This window comes from Vulpes vulpes, chromosome 10 (genome assembly GCF_048418805.1).
Source record: "Vulpes vulpes isolate BD-2025 chromosome 10, VulVul3, whole genome shotgun sequence".
Classification (NCBI taxonomy): domain Eukaryota; kingdom Metazoa; phylum Chordata; class Mammalia; order Carnivora; family Canidae; genus Vulpes; species Vulpes vulpes.
In genome coordinates, this window is record NC_132789.1 from 20,011,233 (window position 1) to 20,034,039 (window position 22,807).

Below are 22,807 nucleotides of genomic sequence, written 5' to 3' on the forward strand. Positions count from 1 at the left end.
CTTTTCTAATTTTATCAGCTTTCTTTCTTTTGGCATTTCCTTTTCTTTATTCAAAAACTCCAGCTTTCATTTCAGTCATGAGCAAGTCTAGGAGTTGAGCTAAAGTGGCAGGAGATGAGTGATAGTAATAGGGAGAGAAATCAAGAATGAAAGGGAATTGGTATGACTAAGCCTCACCCATAAACGGCCCCTGCACCAAAGTCCAGAATAGTCTCGTGAGTGTGTGTATGTGTAAAGAAAGAAAGAAAGGATAAACATTAGGTCCAACATTATTAGTACAAACGTGAGATAAACATAAATCAGAGAAATACATTAAGCAAATCTTCAGTGGCCAAAATGAGGGGAAAAAGTGGAGTCACTCATCTTTTGGGTACTCTGGGACACGTAAGAATCTCTGCCAAAAGACTCGGTATTTCAAGGACAAGAGATTGAAGAGCCTAACGTGAAAATCTCTTACGTAGGTCTGGGGGTTGAAGTTAAACTATTGATAAGAACAGAGAAATTCCACAGAAAGAATTTAACCAAACAACCGATTTCTGGTTTCGTACCTTCACATTCAGGGTCCAGAGTTCTCTAGAAAGGCACACCCCCAACAAAAGATTTAGAGAGTCTGAATATAAAGCCTTGCTAAGCAGTTATTCAAATCATACTTATCAAACAAATGAATAAATCTCGAGTGAGAGTCAACAGAAAGCCAAAGAACAAGATTCTCAATAATAACAATAATACTAATGATTAATAATAATAGAGCAGCTATCTCGTAATATCGCAGGGTCACGCCCCCAGCGGAAGGCAGGTGCCAAACCGCCGAGCAACCCGGGCGTCCCATATTCTGTCCATTTTAGAGATGAGAACACTGAGGCCCAGAGAGCGTCAGGAACAGTCCCACCGGCTCCCGCGGCCGCCTCCAGCCTGGCACCGAGCGGACGTCCAGGAAGGGACGCAGCCCCGCCCCGCCCCGCCCCGCCCCGCCCCGCCCCGCCCCGCAGGGGGTGGGACTGCGGCGCCGCGCGTGGTGGGCGGGGCTGCCCGCGGGGGCGGGGCGGGGCCGGGCGAGGCCTGGGGCGTGCGCGCGGCCCGGAGGACCCTCCCGCTGGGCGCCCGGCCGCGCGGCGGCGGCTCGGGAGGGGCGGGGCGGGGCGGGGCGGGGCGGGGCGGGGCGGGGCGGGGCGGCCGGGCGGGGGGCCCTGACGTCACCGGGCCCTCGGCCCCGCCCCGCCGCGGCTGCTGCAGCCGAGCCCGCGAGCGAGCGCCGCCGCCGCCGCCGCCGCCGCCGCCGCCCGGTCGGGAACGCAGCGCGCGCGGCCATGGCCTCGGGCCCCGCGGGTAAGCGGGTGAGCGGGCGCGGGGCGCGGGGGCGGCGGGAGGGCGGCCCGTGCCCCCGCCCCCAGCGCTCGGCTGACCCGCCGTCCCCCCGTCTCGTCCCACAGAGGCGGACACGCGGCAGAGGCTGCTGCGCACTGTCAAGAAGGAGGTAGGTGCCGGGGGTGGGGTGGCCGGGGGCGCGACCCTGCGGAGGGAGCCGCCGGAGCTCCCCCGGGGGAAGGGTCTCCAAAGGGGTGGGGGCCCGTGGCAGCGGGGCGGCCACCTGAGCTGTGGGGCTCACCTGGTAGGACTGGAGGCGGGTGAGTTGGGGGTGGGGGCCTCAGGTACGGGGTCGATGCTTGGCTGCTGTGTGTAGGGGCGGACGCAGCGGGAGGGCCGCCCCCGATGGGGCACACCCGGGCGTGTCTGGGTAGGACCCCCTCTTGTGGAGGAGCAGGTGGGTGGGTCTCATTAAGGGGAGGCAAGCACCTGGGGGCTGACTGGACTTACTGGGAGGTGAGGGGCTGGGTAGGGCTGCAGAAGGAGGACCAGACTTCGGGAAAAGGGAACGGTTCACTTTGGGTAACACCCCCCATCTCCCCTTCCCCACAAGTCTCAGTCCTTAGAGCCGCCCCCAGGAGCTTGGGGACTCCCTCCCCGAAAGTCCCTGGTCATTGGGTTGCACCATCTGTGGGCCTGTGCCAGGGCGTCTTGGCAGGCGAGTTCCCCTCGCCCACCCCTGCCCACCCCTGCCCACCCCCCCACCCCCGACACGCAGTAGGGTGCGAATCAGGCAGGGTTCACCTGCCCCTCCGCCCCCTTCACTCTCCTTGGGGCCAGCTGGGAGCCCAGTCTAGCCTTTAGCGAATAGCCCTCGACTTCCCGGAGAGGGGCGAACCTGCAGTGGTGGGTTCCTGGGAAGCATGTAGATGCCCGGACTGTGTGTGGAGCACGCTCACTCCTGTGTGGGCGCCGACATGTGCTGTGAGTGTGTGTCTGAGGCTGTCTGTGCATCTGCCTGGAGGTAACCAAGTGTGTCTCCGTATTGCGTGTACATGTGTCTGTGTGTGGATCTGTTTTTGTGAGTATGGTGTGTGACCGTGTGATGCGTAAGTCTCTGCGTGCGTGAGTGAGGCTGCGACCAGGTATGTGTGACTGTATGTGTGTGTGCTGCCCTCCTTATGCTGCCTCACATCCCTCACCTGGGACCCGATCGCTGTTGAGCGGCATCACCTCTGTACCTTGAGTCCTCAGCCCGAGATCACAGAGGGCTGTAGACCTTGGGGCTGGCCTGATTGCGTGTGTGTGTGTGTGTGTGTGTACGCATGCGTGTGCACACACGAGGAGGGTGTCAGCCTGGTGTCAGCACTGAGCACCCAGAAGCCCCTCCCTGCATGGTGGCAGTCAGCCATCAAAGACAGCCTGGAAGAGGGGACCTGTGGCTGCCCCTCCCTCCTCAGAAAGCATGGGCGCATGTTGTGCGTAGGTCTCTGTGTGGCATGTCTCGTGTTGTTCAAAGAATCAGCTCTAGAGCTAGTTGTATATTCTGGCATTTCTGAATAAGGATCCGTAATGAGGGATGTGGAGTTCCTCAGAAAGGTCCAGAACTTTTCAGTTTGGCCCTCTTAGAGGCATTGTGGGACCTGAAGAAAGCTCTATCTAGATAGACCATCTTTCCAACAAAACCTGCACACCTGCAATTTTCTGATGACTGAGTTGGTGGAGGGTGTCTTATAGAAACTCTCTCAAAAGCCTTCAGGTTAAAAGCCTGTAGTCTCTTTGTTCATTGTTTAAACCTAGATGTAATTTGTACTCCCCGGAGATTGTCACATGGAATGGCTGTGTTTTCTTTTCTTTTGAAGCGTTTAGTTATTATTCATGAGAGATACACAGAGAGAAGCAGAGACACAGGCAGAGGGAGAAGCAGGCTCCCTGTGCGGAGCCTGACGCGGGACTCGATCCCAGGACCCCGGGATCAAGCCCTGAGCCAAAGGCAGACACTCAGCCACTGAGCCACCCAGGCATCCCTGGAATGGCTGTTTCTCAGGAAATGGCTTGCTGGTTCAATGGAAGGGGTCTACGGGTAGAAGAGCCTGGGAGCAAGGCGTCAGGGAGGGCAGTGCCTCTCGGTATCTGCTTCTGGGCAGGGCTTCAGCTGGGCCTCTGGCCTGGTTCTGCCAGGAGCTCCCTTGGTGCCCTGGACAAGTCCTTTCCTCTCTCAAGGACTCAGTTTCCACAGCTGGAGAAAGAGGCATTGGTGCAATGCTCCTGGAGGTCCTACCCATGTCAGTCTAGTTTGGAATATCGGCAAGCTGTGGAGGACACGTTGCCTCCAGTGACCAGAGTTGTCAGCTTGCATCCTCTGTCCTGGGAGCAGCCGAGTTTGGGGCTTAGAATGAGCTTTCTGCCTGGCCTAAGGCTGAGGCCATCACTTGATCAGAGGGACCCCTTGGCATCCTGCTTGGTGCCTGAAGGGGTCAGGGACAGAACCTCGCAAGTTTGGGCAAAGGTCCTTGACCCTGGATCTGCAGTCAGAAGGCAGGTTTATAGCCACAAGTTGGTGGCTGATTCTAAATTCTGCATTTCTCAGGGCACATCATTTCAGTAATCAGAGTTTCCATAGAGTGGGTACTATTCTGTGCCATATCCTGTGTACACGGTGACTTTATGAGGTGACTGAGGCTGCCCCCATTTCATGGACAAGGAAACCAAGCCTGGAGACGAGGTGTGGATTGCTCAAGAGAACACAGCCAAGAAGGTGCAAAGCCGGGGACTTAACCCCCCAGATCTGTCTGACATCAGAGCCAGGCTCTTACCTCTATATCCTAAACGTGCTCATCCGTGTCTCCACGGCACCACAGTCTCAGCTGTGGATGGAATGATTTCCATCTTACAGAGGTGAAAAATGGCCCAGACGGGATAAGTGATTTCTCAAGGGCACAGAAGCAGTCAAGGGAAGACAAGTTCAAGTCTTCTATGAACCCCTTGTTCAGCATGGGTGCCCCTAAGGGCGTGGCGATGAGTCCATGCCCCACCAAAGCAGACCTCCTCTCTCCTTGCCTTCCTCTGCCCACCTCTTGGGAGAGCATCTTGTCCCAGTATCAGAGAGCCAGTCTTCAATGGAATGGTGGAGGCAAACTCTTTGCCTAGAAATCTGGGAGTCAAGTCTGCTCTTCCTTCTCCTCATCTTTTGGGTTCAGAGAAGTCACATCCCTGCCTGTCACAGCCTCATCCAAAGGTACCTCCCGTCATTCTTCCTGGAAAGGGTGGCTTAACAGTCAGTTTCTTTAGACAAGGTTTGCAAGCTTGGGCTGAGCCACAGAAGCCAGAAAAGCCAGCAGCGGCTATGGGGCTGGAAGCTCTGTCCTGTGCTGACTCTGGGAGCCAGTACGACTCAGAACCATGAAGCAGGTCAAGAAAGGAGCATTGGGCTCACCCAGAGCTGGGTTCAAATTCTGACATGTTTATTTACTGAAGGGTGTCTGTGTGCCAGACACAGGACTGGGCTCTGCGGATGCAGCAGTGAATAAGAGAAGTCCTGCCCTCTTAGGGCTGACATTCCCATTTTGGTACACAGATCCTGATAGACATTCTGAGTGTAATTCAGAGGATTATGACAGCCTTTGCGCCAAGGTGTGAAGGAGAGGTACTTGGCACCACAAGAACATACAACAAGGTCAAGGTGGCCCAGGAAGGCGCCCTGGAGGAAGTGATGTTAAGAAGATACGTGAAGGGGATCCCTGGGTGGCGCGGTGGTTTAGCGCCTGCCTTTGGCCCAGGGCGCGATTCTGGAGACCCGGGATCGAATCCCACGTCGGGCTTCTGGTGCATGGAGCCTGCTTCTCCCTCTGCCTATGTCTCTGCCTCTCTCTCTCTCTCTCTCTCTCTGTGTGTGTGTGTGATTATCATGAATAAATAAAAATTAAAAAAAAAAAAAAAGAAGATACGTGAAGGATGAGCACACCTTTAAGATGAAGGCAGGAGGTGGGAAGACAGAGGAGAACCATTCCTGGCAGAGGGAACTGCATATACAAAGACTTTGTGGCTGGAGGGAGCACCGTGAACTTGAGTGATGAGAGGACTCTGAAGTGGCTGGAGGACAGAGAGGAAGGAGCATGGTGCCAAATGCAGAGGGGCAGAGCAGGAAGTCCTATCCTAAAAGCACAGGGAAAACGGATGGGGAGGACAGGAGCTAGGTGGAGGAAGAGGGCGGAGCTAAACTTGATGGCTTGTAATTGCACAGCCTTAGAGGGGCATCTGTCTGTACCTTCACAAGGGTCTGAGTTTCAGTTTATTCCCAGTGAGGATGAAGATCACTTGTCAGGATAAGCGATGTGAAAACACCCACCACATTAGCCTGAGCTGCCTCTGGGCAGGCATCTTATTTTTTCTGTCTCCCCAGTGTCGCCCAGGAGATAGGGTGGCCTGGGTGAGATTTCCTGCAGTTAAACCCAATCAGCTCTATTCTGGCTCCACCCTGGCTCGCTTTGCCCTCCCCTCCTTTCTCCTCCCAGCCTCCAACCCTTAATTTTGTTTTGGTTCCCAGAGTGGCAGCTGCGGGGACTGGCTTCTTGTTGCCATGACGACTGCCATTAAAGGAGCCAGCCACTTGAGCCAGGTTGATAACGGAAGCCAAGTGACTAACTGCCTTGTTTTCTTGCCTTGGGCTAGGCCTGGGAGGCCTCTTAATTGGAAGAGACAAAAGCAGGTGCTTGAGGGCAGGAGGACAGACCCCCGGGGGAAGGAGGCAGGGGGATGAGGCCAGTGCTGGAGAGGAGGCTCTTGTGGACCTCTGCAAACTGGAGCTGGTATGAGAGCTGCCATGGGGAGCCCTTGCCACAGCGGCTGAGCTGGGCGCGTTTGGGGAGCTGTGCCTTCCAGCCTTGGGACAGGGTAGGGGTGTGACGGGATGGTGGAGGAGGGTTTCACATCCTAAGAAGATTGGAGGAAGTGAGAGAATCAACTGATGTTTCTACTGAGATCCCTGTGGTGCTTCCACTTGGATCTACTTCTTCTCAATAAAAGAGGGGCAACAGTTTTGCCCCCCAGGTGAGGTTGCTGGACAACGTATAGGTCATCGAGTTAAATTCGAATTCCAGATAAACAGAAGTAAAGTGCCTAGTGCTAAATCTGGCAGCCCTAGCCCAGGGGACATTTGGTAATGTCTGGAGCCATTTCTCGTCAAAAACGAGGGTGTGACTGACATCTAGTGGGTAGAGTCCAGAGATGCTGCTCAACCTCCTGCGATGCAGAGGACAGCCCCCCTCCCCCCCCCCCCCCCCCCCCCCACCAAGAAGTGTCAGCCCAGACTGGCACTGTGGTTGAGACGGAGAAACCTCTGTGCTGGAAAACTCCTTCACTTCTTCATGACGGCCCAAGGAGGGAGGATACTTGTCTCCTTCGCTCCATAAAGGAGGAGCTGGAGGCACAGAGGGGTTAAGCAGCTCACTTTAAGGTCACACAGCCAGTCTGTGGAGAAGCCAGGATTCAAATCCTGCTTTGTCAGCTCTGAAGGGTGGCCTCACAGAGGTCCAGCAGAGTCCCCGGAGACATGGCTTGAGGTCAGGCGTATGTAGGGGAAGAGATGGGGCAGCAAAGGCCCGCTAGATGCACCCTGCTTGGGGCTTTGCTCCATTAGATGACAGGGAGCTGTAGAAAATTTATGAGCAAGGAGGGTCTTGCTTGGACTTGGACTTCAGAAAGTATCAGCTGGTAACAGGTCCAAGATGGAGCTTTTTGCCACTTTTAGAAGAAAGCTTCCTCCTTTCTTTCCTGCCTCCTTCCTTCCTTTCCTTCCTTTCTTCTTTCCTTCCTCTCTATCCCACCTCCTCTCCCTCCTTCCATTCCTGACGTTTTTTGCTGCCTCCTTTCTTCCAGGAATATTTATTGAACATCAACTATGTACCAGGTACAGCTCTAGGAACTGTAGAAAAGGTGCAAAGCGACATCCCTGCTCACATGCTCTCATGAAGCATAGGATCTAGTTGGGGGACAGATAGATAAACAATAAATATATGCAGGCACCCCTTGGAGATATCGTGGGTTCAGTTCCAAGCCACCAGAAGAAAGCAAATATTGTGATAAGTCAAATCGAAGGAATTTTTTGGTTTCCCAGTGCATGTAAAAGTTGTGTTTACACTATAGTGTAGTCTATTAAGTGTGTGAAAGAATTATGTCTAAAAAAATAATATAATTATTATATTTTTAATATAATCATCTTAATCTAGAAATACTGTGTTATGTCACATATTACAATTAATTTTATTTTTATTTTATTGTACATATTGTATACATGTTTTAAGGGGAGTGGGAGGTGAAGGCTTCCAAAAAAAACCATTTTACTGTTAAAAAAAATGCTGACCATCATGAGTTTTCATAATCACTGATCACAGATCACTATGAGAAACATAATAATAATGAGAAGTTTTGCAATATTGTTAGAATTACCAAAGTGTGACACAGAGTCAGGAAGTGAGCAAATGCTATTGGGAAAATGGTGCTGATACAGACTTGCTTGATGCAAGATGGCCACAAACCTTCAATCTGTAAAAAGAAAAAAAAGAAAAGAAAAACAAAAGTAGTGTCTGCAAAGTACAAGAAAGCAAAGTATGCCTGTGTTAGAAGTCACAAATGCTGTGAGGAAAATAAAGCTAGAAAGTGGGTGGAGAGTATCTGGGTAGCTCAGTGTTTGAGCATCTGCCTTTGGCTCAGATCGTGATTGCGGGTTCTGGGATCAAGTCCTGTATCAGGCTTCCCGCAGGGAGCCTGCTTCTCCCCCTGCCTATGTCTCTGCCTCTCTCTGTGTGTCTCTCCTGAATAAATAAATAGAAATCTTAAAAGAAAAGAACGAAAAGAAAAAGAAAGTGAGTGGAGCGGAATGGGCAGTGCTTTCCAGAGGAGGTGGTCAGGCATGGCCTCTGATACTATGACATTTGAGCAGAGACCTAAAGGGAAGGAGGGAACCCTGCTGACCTCTGCAGGAAAGGTGTTCCTGCCAGAGGGAACAGCATAGGCAAAGGCCCTGAGTCAGGAACGATGAATAGCAAAGAGGTCAAGGAGCCTGGAGTGGAGTGAACAGAAGGGAGGAGGAGACAGGTCAGAGAGGGAGCAGGAGGCCATTCCTGCAGGGTCTTGTGGCCCCCCCGGAAATGAGACGGGACCCGTGGGAGAATTTTGAACAAGGGGAGAAGCATGAATTCATCCATGTTGCGGACTGCTCTGGCCACAGCCGAGCAATAAATGCAGGGCACAAATCGGGGGCACAGAGTCTTTAGGCAAGAGAAGAAACTTCGCTGTTCTCTTCTGAGCTTTCAATTCTTAGGCTAGAAACCACAGCGCCTTACTCTGCCCCACTCCCCCACTGGCCAAATAGGGGTTCCAGAAATACTTGCCAGTCAAGTAGATGCAGGAATACTGGGTGTGGATATTTTGGGGTTCTCTGATGCTTATAGGGTTGACTCAGATCAGTTCACGTGTGTCGTGTTTTCAGGCTTAAGCTGGCAGAAATTCTCCTCGTGAATAATGCAGCCACATCCGTGCGGTGTGTTTTGATGCTTTTTTCAGGTCTCTGGCAATGCGGCTTCCAGGAGCTTTTGCTAGCACAGGGCCTGGTGGGCTTTAGCACCCTGGTTTGATGTGAGGAGGGTGGCAGGTGGGGCCTAGCTTTCCGGCTGGGTTATGTCTCCTGTGCAGTCTGGCTGGGTCTTCCCTGCAGTAACCTCTTGAAGGGCTCCGGGAAATGGTAGTGTAGCATTTGTTGCTGGTCGGCAGGTAGGAAATGGCATTTGTGCACCCCACTTGCTGGCTGCAGACCCCAGGATGGGAAGTGAGGACACCAAAGACCTTGTCCCAGCGCTGCCCCTAACCACCTGTGGCCGCCCGCAGTTTCCTTCTGCCTATGCCATTCTGCTTTCCAAGTGGACGCAGTTGGACAGCTCCAGGATTCTAAGAACCTCAAACCATCAGATTTGGCCAGCATCCCTCCCCGAGAGCCAGGTCTCTCGCATTTTCTCAACAAGGAATTTGCCAAGTCTGTATTTAAGACCTATTAAAACTCGGTCACTGATAAGACCATCTGGGAATCTTCGTTCTGGTCAGGAAAAGCAAAGGCTCAACTAAAGGCATTCTAACAGGATAAAGATTTTTTTATTTCTTAAACAGTATTTACTGAGCATCTTATGGTGATGGCCTCATTTAATTGTCATGAAGCCACACAAAGTGGATAAAACACTGTCCCTTAAAGGTAAGGATAGTGACACACGGAGATGGCAAATAAGTCACCAAAGGTCACCGACAGTGTCAGTGGTACAGCTTGGATTCTGGCTCTGGAACCGGGCTCCGCATCACTCCGGAGCTGAAACCAATGACCTATCACATATGGTGATGAGCTCCTCTGAGCACGTGGAGTTGGCAAAAGGTCCAGGCTTTGGAATCGGACAGCCTTGTGTTCCAAGTTTGAGTCCTGCCATTTAGTGGATGCTTGGACCTTTCCAGCTTTGGTGTCCTCGTGCATCAGGTGGCGAGGGTATCCTGTACCGCGCAGCACTGCTGCGATGCTATCACTGCCAGGTATTCACCAGTATTTATGAAGGGACCAGGCAGAGTGCTTGGCTTACCCATTTAAGAGCAAGATAGAAATCAGTCGCAGAAGGACATTGTGCTGCCCTGTCTGGTCAGTCACATGAACTTGTAGATGTTCTCAGTGTAGGATCTTGCTCTCTTTGGGTAAGCCCCAGGCTGGGGGTGCTGCTGCCACAGGAGCAGTGCCGCAGACTGGGAAGAGGGTATTTGTTGGGGTCCAAAGGAACGAGCCCTTGAGCGGGGGTGGGGAAGGCTGAGTCTTGCCTGGCTGCCTCAACATCCTGAGGTGGGCAGTTGGATCTTCCCTCTGGGTCTGCTTATTCATTGGCCTCGTGGCAATAATCCCTCAGCTGAAGAAATTCTGACGCCCTTGTGAGCTTGCGGGTCTTGTCACTTAGCCACCGCGAGGCCCTGGATGAGCAGCTAAGTGCTGAAGGCCAGGGGGAGGCAGTGTACTTTTCCTTGAGTAGTAGAGGAAGACAAGAAATAAATAGATTCTTGTGCTTTTTCATTGGACAAACTTGAAAGAACTCAGTTTTGTAAAGGACAATAACCGTTCCTTTGGCAGTGAGTCTCCTACTTAAAAATCAGAGAACGGAAGCCTCAAGACTTGAGACTTGATGATACCTGGGACCTTGACTGGATTCTTCTTTAATTTTTAATTTTTATTATTTTTAATTTTTATTATTTAATTTTTATTATTTAGTAAATTACATTTAATTAGAATTATAGCAACTATCATGCATTTGTTTCCTTCTTTTTGAGAACTAGACATCTTTACAACCACCATTTATTAAATGCTGCTCTAACTTGCTTTGTTTGATCTCATTTAGTGCTCAAAGCGAGCTTCCTATAGAGCAGGTACAAATAGCGACTCTTCTTTACTGATGAGAGAAACTGAAGCTCAGAGAGGTTAAGAAACTGGACGAAGGTCACACAACTGAGACGTAGCACGGCGCGGTATTTTAGCCGGCTCCACCCATTTCAATTTGGATGATAACTTGCTAACCAAACCAGCTCAAACAATGAATAAATATATGAAGATCAAGCCAAGAGGGAAAGAGAGCCTTAAGAAATCGACGTTATGGTTTCAGGGGTTTGGGAAGTTTGGAGTGAGGCCAGCTTCAGGTACAGCTCTATCCAGGGGTTCCAATGATGTCATCAGGACCCTCTGTGTTTTCTGGTCTCTGCACTGATTTTCTCTGTGCTAGCTTTCTGCTTTGCTGGTCTCTGTGGGGAGGGAGAATGTTGCCCAGCTCTCAGGTTACAACCTGCCAGCTTGGCATCAGCAGACAGAGAGCTTCGCCTTCCCCCCCCAACCCCCCTGCTGTGGTTCTCCTGGAAGATTCAGGATTAGGTTTCATTGGACCTCCGCCCCAGTCACATATGGCTTTTGCGCCAATCACTCTGGGACTCATCGCTTAGATCTGTCAAGCTGGAGGGATGCTGTGGGGTCAGCCCAGTGAGAGGGAGGGAGGGGACCCAGAGGAAGTCCAGGTGACATGACCAGGCAGGGACATGGGAACGAACTAGGCAGACAAGACACAGATGCCTGCCTGGGCAGGGTGAGGGCCCCAGCATCTGGAGCTCAGCCCCGCGGTGCGGAAGTGACCTCCTGGGTGCTAGGTGTCTGTGGGATCTAGGGGCCTGGGCAATCCTGAAGTTATGCAGACACTTTGTACTTGTTGTAGGGAGAGAGTATCCTCAGTACGTCTCTGAGGTCCACAACCCCAAAACCCAAATGCGGTTCAGAACCGCTCAGCAAGATGCTGGAATTTGAAGATGAATACAGTTTCCCCGATCTCGGCTTGCTCAGAAATGAAATGCTCCCTAGTTTGTAACCCAGTGAGCCCTCCAAAAACAACCACCCCTAACAACAATCATAATTAGCATTTACCGGGCACCTACTGTGTTCCAGACCTGCACCATCCAATTGGAGCCACTAGTGTTACATGTTTATATTTAAAAGAAGTAAAACTCAAATAAAAAAATCCTGTTGCTCAGTTGTCCCAAGTTTCAAGTAGCCGCATGTGGCTAGGGATCCCGTTTTGGACATTTTAGGCACAGAGCATTTTCCAGAAAGTTCTGTTGTGTCCTAGACATTGTGCTAAGTGCTCTACATCCATGAACATATTTCAGTCTTAAAACAGCTCAGAGGGGTAGGTCCTATTTATTATCCCTTTTTATAGAGGGGAGTAAATTGAAGCACGAAGGAAGTGAAGTGACTTACCCAAGGCCACACAGCTGGTGAGGGAGCAGAGCCAGGGTACTCACCCAGCCCTTGGATGTGATGCTTGGCTGCTTTTCCTCCCAGTGTAGGCTAGAGGTGGCTAATGTGTTTTCTGGCTCACCCTGTGCTGTTTGAAGCAACCATCTGGAATTCGTGTTCTTATCTCCTGTAGCTGCCCAGACCCCCAGAGAGAATTGAGGCCGCTCCAGCGTCTGTGCGTGCCTTCCTGATCCACAAGGCCCGTGGGTCTGAGGAAGTGGGGCGTGTTGCCAGGGGAGCCGCCTCACACAGCAGCAGAGCACCCAGGAGAGGGCTGGCCGGTCTCCAGGGCGTGGGCTGGGAATGTGAGACACGCAGGCTGTTTTCTCCGGGAATGGAGGGGCGGGGGATTGACTGTCTTCACAGTTCCATCATCTCCCTGAGTGGCTGTGTGCGGGAGGTGTAGCTGGGGGGACCTTTTTGCCAAAATGCCCCCAGGTGAATGCCCCAGAACCAGGCACTTGCGTGACCTTCTCGTCAGGGGGTGTCTGAGCACCTGTGCAGGGCACCTGTGTGAGGGAAACCCAATCTCAGCGCCCAGAACGCCCGCTTCCAGGTCAGGGCAGGTTGGCCAGTCCCTATACTCTGAGGGAACGATGCGTGGTGCCTATTTATAGCATCCCAGAAAAGGGTTAACTGGGGCTGTCCTAGCAGCAGCCCACTGAGAAACAGGCTTTTGCTTCCCTTGTAAGGCCCACAGCCATGTTTAGGGCAGGTGCTAAGAGGGAAGACTTTGCTAGCACTAGGACTCTGAAGATCCAGGTGCCATGGCTTCATCACCTATGTCCCCGCCCCCCCGCTCTCTCCCACAGGCACAGATGGGGCTGCAGAAGGACCGTCCTGTGTCTCTGCTTTCATTATCCATCTGTGTGGATGTGGAGGGCAGGGTGGAAGTGTGTGGGTGGGAGGGTGGGGCAGGGCTGTTCTGGAACCGTGTATGAGAGAGAGCAAGAGTCCAGGAGAGGAAGCTTTGATCCGTTCACCAGCGGCTACTGGGCTCTCGCTGTGTGCCAGACGCCTTCAGACCCCTTCTCTGAGAAGGCCCCAGCCCTGTGCAGGCTGCGATGGGCTGAGGGCAGGGAGGAACCCATCTGGAAGGAGGCCCTTTGCCTATGTGCCGGAGCGTTGGGATCCCTGCTGACATCCTACAGTAGCAGCAGAGCACAGACAAGATATTTCCTTTTTTACTTTCTTCTTTTTTAATAATAGACTTTATTTTTTATAGCACGTTTAGGTTCACAATGAAACTGAACAGAAAGTACTGAGATTTCCTATACATCTCTTTATCTGCCCTAAAAATCCTCTGCGCTCTGCTGTTCATCCCTTTCTGCCCCCAACCCCTGGCAACCACTGATCTTTTTGCCGTCTCCATGGTGTTGCTCTTTCCAGAATGTCCTGCAGCTGCATTTGGACAGCATGTAGCCTTTTCAGATTCTTTGGTTTCAGTAATACGTGTTTCAGGTTGAAGGTTTCCCTCTTGCTACCATGATTCTCCATTGGAGACCTATGTGCAGAGGGGAGAGGGAGCTGGGTGGTACTGGGCACACCTGGGGAGGTCAGTGGTGAAAAGGTTTGGCAGGGCAGAGGTGGACCTGGCTGGTGCTGCAGGGCCAGGACTTCAGGAGCAGGGAGTTGGCCACCTGGGACTCCGAAGCTGGAGATGATTCAGATCCCAGCCTCTTCACGGACCAGATGGTCTCCATCCCTCCTAGCTCAGCTGCCTCATTGGGAAAATAGAGTAGTAGCAATGGCACCCACATGGCATGCTTGTTATGAATCTTTGGGGCTCATGGATGTGAAGCACCCACGTAGCTTGTGGGATGCACCAATACGTATTGAATGAATAAATGGACCTACTGTGTGCCAGGCTCAGTGCAGGGCAGATGGTCGTGGGTTCGAGTCCCCACTCTGCCATTCAAAAGCCATGTGCACGGGCAGCCCCGGTGGCGCAGCGGTTTAGCGCCGCCTGCAGCCCAGGGCATGATCCTGGAGACCTGGGATCGAGTCCCACATCAGGCTCTCTGTGTGGTGCCTGCTTCTCCCTCTGCCTGTGTCTCTGCCTCACTCTCTCTCTCTCTCTCTGTCTCTATGAATAAATAAAATAAAATCTTTAAAAAATAAAATAAAAAAATAAACTTAAAAAAAAAAGCCATGTGCAAAAAAAAAAAAAAAACAAACAAACAAAAAAAAAAAAGCCATGTGCTCTTGGGCAAGTATTTGACCTCACCAAGACTCAGTTTCCTCATCTGTAAAAATATGCACCCACACCCATCTCACCTAATTACCCTGAGGATTCAATAAAATAATGCCCCAAGCATGGTGCCAGGCTCAGCGAACACCTCATAAATAAGTGTGTAAAGCACTTACTGTGCGGCTACCACTGTGTTAAATGCTTTTGATGTATTATCTTATGCCTGTGAGGCAAATACAGATACCCATTTTACTGATGGGAAAGATTTGCCCAAGATTCTGTGCAAGAGCTGGGGTTTGAATTCTGGAAGTTTGACTCTAGAGCCCAGTGCTCATAGCTGACCATTGGAGCTTGGAAGTGGAGGAGGTCCCATCAACTTTGCCTAGGGGGTGGGGGGTGGGGGTGGCTCGGGAAGGAGGGCAGAGGACACCTTAGTGAGTCCCAGAAGATGCAGTGGTTTTGCCAGAGCTGGAGATGGAGGTCGGAGTGGGTGAGGATATCAGGTGCAGGGGACTGCACAAAGCACAAAGCAAAGGCAGGGGTGGGAATCCTACAGAAGGAATGGCACAAGTGACCGAGCTGGGCGTGGGAAGGGGCGGGGAGGGGACAGGATGTGGCAGGAAAGGAAGGTAGGGCCCCATGGTAGAAGCAGTCACAGCTCGCAGCCCTGTTCCAGGCCTTCCCAACTCACCTCCTGTGCGCCCCCTCCCCCATAAGAAATTAAAAAATAAAAAGCCGCCAGCTATTTCCATGTCGTGCCTTTCCCTGCCACATTGTCCTTCCATCTGTTCCTTCCTTTGAGCTCTAGGGTGGCTGGGGGGGGCGGGGGCAATTGCAGGGGCAGCATTTTCCTCCTCTGGTTTAGAGTTGGAGAAACCAGAGAGTTCAGTTCTGTTTGTACCTTAGATCTTGAGCATCACCTCCTCCAGGAAGCCCTCCCTGACCGCTAGACCTACCTCATCAGCTCAAGTTCCTTTGTTATTCTCCAAGAACTAAATTCTTTTGCTGCAGGGAACTGGCCTACTTTTTTGTTGTCATGTACCCATTTGTTGTACTTGGTTAGTATCTGTCTCTGTAGACTGCCATGTCCACAAGGGCAGGGATTCTATCTGCTCGTCATCTTGTACCAAACTCCTAGGAGGTGCTCCATAAATGTTAAGTGAATGAGGGACAGCTGTGGTTCTTGTGAAGGGAAGTGCTGGGAAGGCAGGTGTTGGCAGAACATGGAAGAGGTACATTTATCCCTGCTTGGGTATGGAGAGTCCAGGAAGGCTCCCAGAAGGAGGTGACACCTGGGCTGAAGCCTGAGTTGCACTTAGCTAGCTGCAGCATGTCGGGAGGGACCCTTGGCAGAAGGCATATGTGGGCAAAGGCACACCCACGGCTGGGTCTGAGGGCCCGCGGTCCGAGGCGGGGCTGGACATGCTGGCCTGCTAGGGCATGTGCATCTCGCCCTCAGCATCCAGGAGGCCCACCCGGGAGGCAGAGCTGACCTCTGCTCATTCCCCTCTCCTCCTCACTTTGCCCAGATGCTGCGAGCTATTTTTAAAAGTCACCCTGAAGGCGGTCCAGACACCCTAAATGAACCGGCCTTTCCACTGTGAGTTTCTCGCGGCCGGGAGAGGCAGGGGGCCTCCATCTCATTAGCTCCTGCTGGCTCAGCATTACTCACCCAGCTGCACTGCCAGGCGCCAACCACCCAGGACCCCAGCTGGGGTGAGCTGTGCTCTGAGCCAGCACCGAGGCAGCAGGACTTGGAGGAGCAGGTGGCAGCTCGGCTGGTTTTTATTTTGGCCTAATGTGAGCCACAGGCACAGTGCTGGGTGCTTTATGCCAGGGGTCCCTGTGGCCAAATCCAGCCTGTGTGTGCACTGCCCTTAAGCCAAGAATGGTTTTTACATCCTAAAAAGGGGTGTGAAAACGAGAGAGGATGGGACATAGACGGTATGTGGCCTGAAAATAGGTTTGACAGATTTAGCAAATAAAAATTCAGATCGCCTGCTGAAATTTGAATTTCAGAAAAACCAGAGAATCTTTTAGTATAAGCCTGCACAGTATCTGGTACATACTTAGACTAAAAGAAATTCCATATGTATTTGAAGTTTAGATTTCACTGGGCAGCCTGTGTTTTTATCTGGCGGTCCTGCTGTAAAACCTGAAGTGTTTGCTCTCTGACCCTTCACAGAAAACGTTTGCCCACCCTGGCCTTGAACACAGAGCAAATGAGATCAGGTGCCAGAGGGCCTTAAAGACACTGGAACCAAACCTGATGAGCATGAGCTGCTGGCGTGTGTTACTAATATAATCAGAGTGATCGATCACCCAACATAGATTGAGCACCTCCTGTTTGCCCAGCGCTGTCCTAGAGATGGACAGTACACACATAAGCGTGCAGGTGTATAGTGAAAGTCAGGCCGTGATAAATTCTAAGCAAAAGTATACAGCAGCAGAAGGGGGTAGAGAGTGACATGCATGAAGCTTTTACACTGTGTGGTTCTGAGCTCCTGCTCCCATTCTGAGCGCTGTGCATGCTTTTTTCATGAAATCTGCACATAGCAGCCCTGACAGGTGGTATATCATCTCCATTTCACAGATAAGGAAACTGAGGCCTGAGGTCATCCAGCCAATGGCAGAATTGGAATTTGACCTGAGCCTGGTGACTCCTGATCTCCTATTCTTACTGGCTTTACTAAGGTGCCTCCCTTTATAGGATGCCAGCTGTATTATGCTGGGTCCTGTTAGAGGCCCTCTGCTGATACTTTCCATAATCCTTATGGGAGCCTTGCACGCTGGGCTGTATTATTCCGATCCAGGCATAAAAGCGGTGAGCACGGCACTGTGTGGAGAGGCAGCCGGGAGTAGTGAGTTGATCTGGAACCTAGCAGGGTTCCAGGTGGGCCACGTGAGGCTATCTGGGTATCAGTGGGCAGGTGGCAGGAATGGGGTGGGGAGAAGGCACGGCAGGCCGGGGAGCCCCCAGGAGCCCCGTCTTCCTGCTTTTCGGATTGGCCTCGGTTTCCCTGCCTGCCTTCCTCCTGAGATTGATTACTTCTCCTGTGTGCTATTGAAATATTTGCAGGTGGAGGGTGGGAGGGCGGGGCTGGTTCCTGAATTTGCAGGGTGGGGCTGACAGGGGTTGATGGTCTGAGATCCCACGAGCAGGGGTGGGGCCAGGCCACTGCCCCAGAGGCCAGTGAGGTCCTAAATAGCCCCTGGATGGGAAGCTGGGGTAAGTGCATCGAGCTGAAGGGCCCCATAGCTCACACTCATGAATATCTACTGTGGGCCGGCCCTGAACTAGGCAGTCCCTATCCTCTAAGACTGACTCCTGTTTGTAGAATCCCTACCATGTGCCAGGCACTGTCTCCACAGGGCTCTTGCAAGGCTCCCGTTACCCAATGAGGCAGGGACACTATGATCATCCACCCTATTTGACAAGTGAGGAAGCTTGTCCAGCATCATGAGTGGTCAAGGATTCGATGTCAGGTCAGTGACTCCACATTCTGGCTCCTAGCCTCTCCACTGCCTCCTAACATCCTGTCGTTAGAGCTAACAAGCTGGTTCTGAAGGAAGTGAGCTCCCCATCACTGGGGGAATGCAAGCAGATGTTGGAGGACTCCTTAGAATGGGTGCTAGACAGGGATGAAAGCTTCCTGACCACTGTGACCTTTGAGGTCTCCCTGCCCTGAAGAGGCCCCCACAGGACATGGGTGGCAGAGTCCGGTCCGGGTGACTCAGGACTCCTGACTTGCAGTTAGTGCTTCTTTGGTCTCCATGTTGGGCGAGACCTAGGAATCCCTTTCTCATAGGTTTCTCAGCACTTTGGGATTTTAGAGGGCCTGACCCCTTTCTGGGCAGGGCTGGAGGCATTGCTGACTGTGAGACCTAAGTTCAAGAGGTCCTGACCATGCCCTTTCCTGGTTTTGTAACCTTAGGGCAAATTCCATAAACTCTTGTGAACCTCAGTTTATGCAGCTTTAAAATGGGGATGATGATGTTCCTGTGAGGATTAAACAAGGTATTCTGTACAGAGACCCTGGCACATAGTAGGTGCTCAGTAAACATACTCTCTCACTCTAAGCTGGGCAATAACAAAAGCATTTTGTTCAAAATGGCCTCCAACTTCTGCTATGAGACAAAGTATTTGTTAGAATAAAGGCCCTGGGTCTGATCGTGCCTCCTCTGCATGACCTGGGGTGGTTATCGAACAGCTCCCTGCCTCAGTTTCCCCATCTGGGAAAAGGGAATAATTCAGTAATCCACTTCATTTGGGTTGTCACGCTATATACAGTTCCAGGAACACAGTGAGTGCTCAAAAAATAAAAAATGGCAGCAAGCTTTAGCATCATGAAACTTCTACTATGTCCTAGCCAGGCCTGCCCTTTTGCAAACAGCAGCCCATTTAACCGTCGCCCTGGACACGAGGGGTTGAGCCGGGATGCAGATGGAGGTCTGTGGGCCTCGAGTCCCAGCGACCACAGCCACTGCCTCTGTGCTGCCTGAATCACACATGATCCCAGGGCTGAAGATTAGAGAAATCACAGAGGCTGGGGAGGGGCCGGGAGGCCACCTGCCACTGCCACCATGCCCAGACCACCCCAGGTCCCTCACATCTGTCAGCTTTCACAGCCGACTGAGTCCAAGCTCATGCCTGGCGCCTGAGAAGGGAAAGGTGGTTGAACTGAATTTCAGAGGCCTTCTGTGGCCCTCTCCCTCACCCCCACAGGTCTGGCCAGTTCCCTGGGGATGGGGCCCGCCCTCGAGGGTGTGGGTCACAGCCTCTTCCTGCAGCCCTTGCTCTCTCCTGGGAGGCTCTCAGGGTCCTTCCCAGGGAGACTTCCGCCCCACCCCGCTGCCTTTTTAATTTCCTCTTCTGGCCTCAGGCTGGCAGCCTGTTACTAACTTCTGGAGACGGGTTCTAGCCCACAGCTGGGAGCCAGCAGAAGTGGGGGGCACCTCACTTGTCAGGGCCCCTCCCCAGGCTGAGCACTACCCACTACCCACGGGTGCTGCATTTGCACCTCCACCACCCACCCCACCCCAGATCCATCCCTAGGACAGGAGTCCTGGAGCCAGCCTTCCCTGGGGATTGCCCTTCCTGAGTTTCAGAGTCCACAGCGATAAACGGACAACCTTCTCCACTCTGCAGAGTTTGGACTTGAGACAGCGCGTGTGTCCAGTCTGGGTAACGATAGGAAACAGAGGATTCCCCCAAAGGGAGTACAGTAAGGTGAATTTAATAAAGGCACTACTGACCAAGGCAGGGTGGGGTGCGCCAAGGATGCAGCACCCTGTGGTGGTAATAGTGAGGAAGCCGCAACTGTTACCTCCCCTAGTCTGACATGGGGCCCAGGAGAGGTGGCCAGAAGGGGCTGGCTGTGTGGGGAAGGTCCCAGACAGGAGCCGTGACTGCTGAATCTCTTCCTAAGGATTTTGGCACAGCTTCCTGTTTTCTATCCTCTCGCACCTCCTGCTGCCATCTGAGCTTGCGTGCGATTTCCTTGGAGAGCTTGATAAACATCCTGGAGTTGCTGATTCCATGGGTCGGAGGCCAAGCATTTGTGTCTCTACCAGGTCCCACCTGGTGCTGGTGCTGCTGGCCCTGCTGGGCAATGTCACATTTGCCCTGTGCCTGTCTTAGCTTGTCCTACCTTTTGGCTCATTGGAGTGAAAGGTCGTCCTGGGCAGGACTGTTTGACTCCATCCCTGCTGCTCTGTGCCCTCAGTGCCAGGGCCTCCTGCCGAACTGCATTCATGAGCATTTGAACTGTTTACGACGACGTCTCCCTGTTGACTGTTGCTCACATGTGTGCATGCTTTGGCTTGGCGGTCCCTGAGTGGAGGCCATTGTGGAGATGGAGGTCAGCATGCAGGCTTATTTGGGTATGCCTTTGGGATTGACACCCGGGGAGCAGAGTGAAGCAAGCAGGAGAGGGCCAAAGGAGAAGATGGGCCACGGGGCTTTCATGGAAGCGCCACGGCGAGTTCCCAGGGAGCTTTGTGGCCCTTCAAAGCTGTCCCAAGCTGGGGCGAGGATGCCAAATCTTCAGGGCCCGCCTGCTCCAGTCTCTGGGTGAGGGCCACCCTGGGAAGCAGTGAGACCTTGGGGCAGGCTCTCCCTGTGGCTGAAGTAGTCCCCTGTCCTCTAAGGGACTGGCAACCCCTCTAAGGGTTCTCCAGCACCCCCCTAAGCAGCCTCCAGTCCTGAAGGGTTCTGTGGGGCACACTGTGATACCTACCATGTGATCAGCTCTTGTCCAAGGGGCCAAGGAGGGGCCAGTAGCCTTCCCTGGACTCCGTGCCCCAACCTGGAAAGCCCTTTTGCTCTCCCTCAAGCACACAGGAACCCCCCCTCCCAAGAACTCTGCCCATGGTTTTTGCCAACAGCGGACTTCTGAATCTTAGTTTTGCTGGGCCAGGCCATCATGTAGCAGAGAGAGGCCGAAGCCCCCAGACTCCACCCCGGCTTAGGCTGAGCTGGGAAATAAGAGCACCAGTGTTGCTATGAACCACAGACAGTGGTTAGGGGGTCCTCCCGGCCTTCTGGAGAGAGGGAGAGTAAGAGGAAGGGGTTGTTTCCTCTGTTGTGTCACGGAGGGCGGTGACCCCAGTAAGTGCATCTGACCCCTGTTTCTGGAGTGGAGTGGAGTGGGCAGAGGCTCCCCTTGGAGTCAGATTGCCCAGCGTAGAAACCTCAGCAGGATGACCTTGGATGTTCTGACCTTGGCTAGGTAGTAACGGATACCTCTGCATTTCATAATTTTCTTGTGAATGAAGTGGGTGGTAGGGGCCACCTGGGAACCATGCTGTGGGGATTATGTGGGGCTTGCCGCGTGCCTCTGCTCAGACTGGCGTAGCAGAACACCACAGATAGAGTGGCCTAAACAGACCTTTATTTCTTGCAGTTTGCCAGCTGAGAAGTCCGAGGTCAAGGTGCTAGCAGATTCAGCTCCTGGTCAGGGTTCTCTTCCTGGCTTGCAGGCAACCACCGTCTCACTTTGCTCTGATTTCTTCCTCTTCTTTTAAGGACACTAGGCCCATCCTGAGGCCCTTGCCTTCAGGACTTTGTGTAACCCTGATTACCCCCCCCCCCCCCCCCCGAGGCCCCACCTCCAAATACCATCACACCAGGAGGGGGAGAATAGGGCTTCAGCATGTGACTCCATAATACCATGTGTGCTTACCACAGTGCTGTGCAAGTGTGTGTAAGCTAGAGCAGCATTATTATTTTCAGAGACAAGCCATTGGCTGAAACTTCTAGAGTAGCATCAAGAGCCTGGGTTTCTGCTCCTGCCTCCTGTACACTGTGTGACCTTGGGCTGGCTGCTTAGGCTCTCTGATCTTCATTCTCATAAAAATAGGCCCACCCCGCACAGGGCTGAGGAGAGGGTACAGTGAGTTAATACAGGTAAGCCTAGGGATCCCTCGGTGGCGCAGCGGTTTGGCGCCTGCCTTTGGCCCAGGGCGCGATCCTGGAGACCCCGGATCGAATCCCACGTCGGGCTGCCGGTGCATGGAGCCCGCTTCTCCCTCTGCCTGTGTCTCTGCCTCTCTCTCTCTCTCTCTCTGTGACTATCATAAATAAATAAAAAAAAAAAATTAAAAAAAAAAAATACAGGTAAGCCTAGAACTCATTCACTCGTTCACTTATTCCTCCTCTGGCAGAGAAGTGCTCCGCTGGGGGGATGAGGACGTGGAGCGTGATGGTGAGGATGCTGACGGTGGGTGTGTCCGTCTGCCCCGGCTGCCATGACAAGCTACCACACCCGGGGGGACCTGAATGCCAGATATTTACGTTCTCACACTTCTGGAGGCTGGAAGTCCAGTATCATGGTGTTGGCAGAATTGACTCCTTCCGACGTCTGTGAGGGAAAGCTCTGTTCTGGGTGTTCTCGTACATGGCCCTCTTCTCCCAGGATGGCGGACTCTTCCCTCTGTAGTGCTCTGTGCTCAGACTTCCTTTTATAAGGACACCAGTCGTACCAGGTGAGCGCCCACCCTAATGACCTCATTTTAACATAATTAGCTCTTGAAGACCTTGTGGACAAATAGATGACATCCTAAGGTACTCGGGGTTAAGGTTTCAGCGTATGAGTGGGGGGCAGGGATACAGTTCAGCCCCTAACATCAGGGAGGCCACAGTTTGCAGGCTCTGAGGCAGATGAGGCCCTGCCCTCAGAGCATTTATATCCCAGAGGAGGGAGACGGTACGCAAAGAAACAGGACAGGAATAGTGTAAGTACCCTGAAGGAACTGTAACGAGGAATGGATGGAGTCACGGGGAGGGCTGTCTCAGATAATGGGGTCAAGGAGGGAGATGACATTTCGTGTGACATCTGAAAAGTGCAGAGCAAGCACCCGAAAAAATGCTTCAGGAGAATGTGAAGTGTGGAGCTCTTCTAGGCCACAGGCCTCAGACTTAACAGAAGACGGGGTGAGGAGGGTATGAAAGGAAAGCAGTT

The 22,807-nt window shown here is 52.6% G+C and overlaps 1 protein-coding gene across 4 annotated transcripts in view; it reads left to right on the forward strand.

Moving 5' to 3' along the window:
- The first annotated feature begins 1,189 nt into the window (after positions 1-1,189).
- Positions 1,190-22,807, forward strand: part of LOC140594296 (small G protein signaling modulator 1-like) — an 82,023-nt gene continuing 60,405 nt past the window's right edge. For all 4 annotated transcript variants that reach the window (XM_072725229.1, XM_072725228.1, XM_072725227.1 and 1 more), the window contains exons 1-2: positions 1,190-1,326; positions 1,431-1,474. In XM_072725229.1, the coding sequence (XP_072581330.1) occupies positions 1,308-1,326; positions 1,431-1,474 (63 nt within the window). In that variant the 5' untranslated portion in view covers positions 1,190-1,307. The remainder of the gene's footprint in view (positions 1,327-1,430; positions 1,475-22,807) is intronic.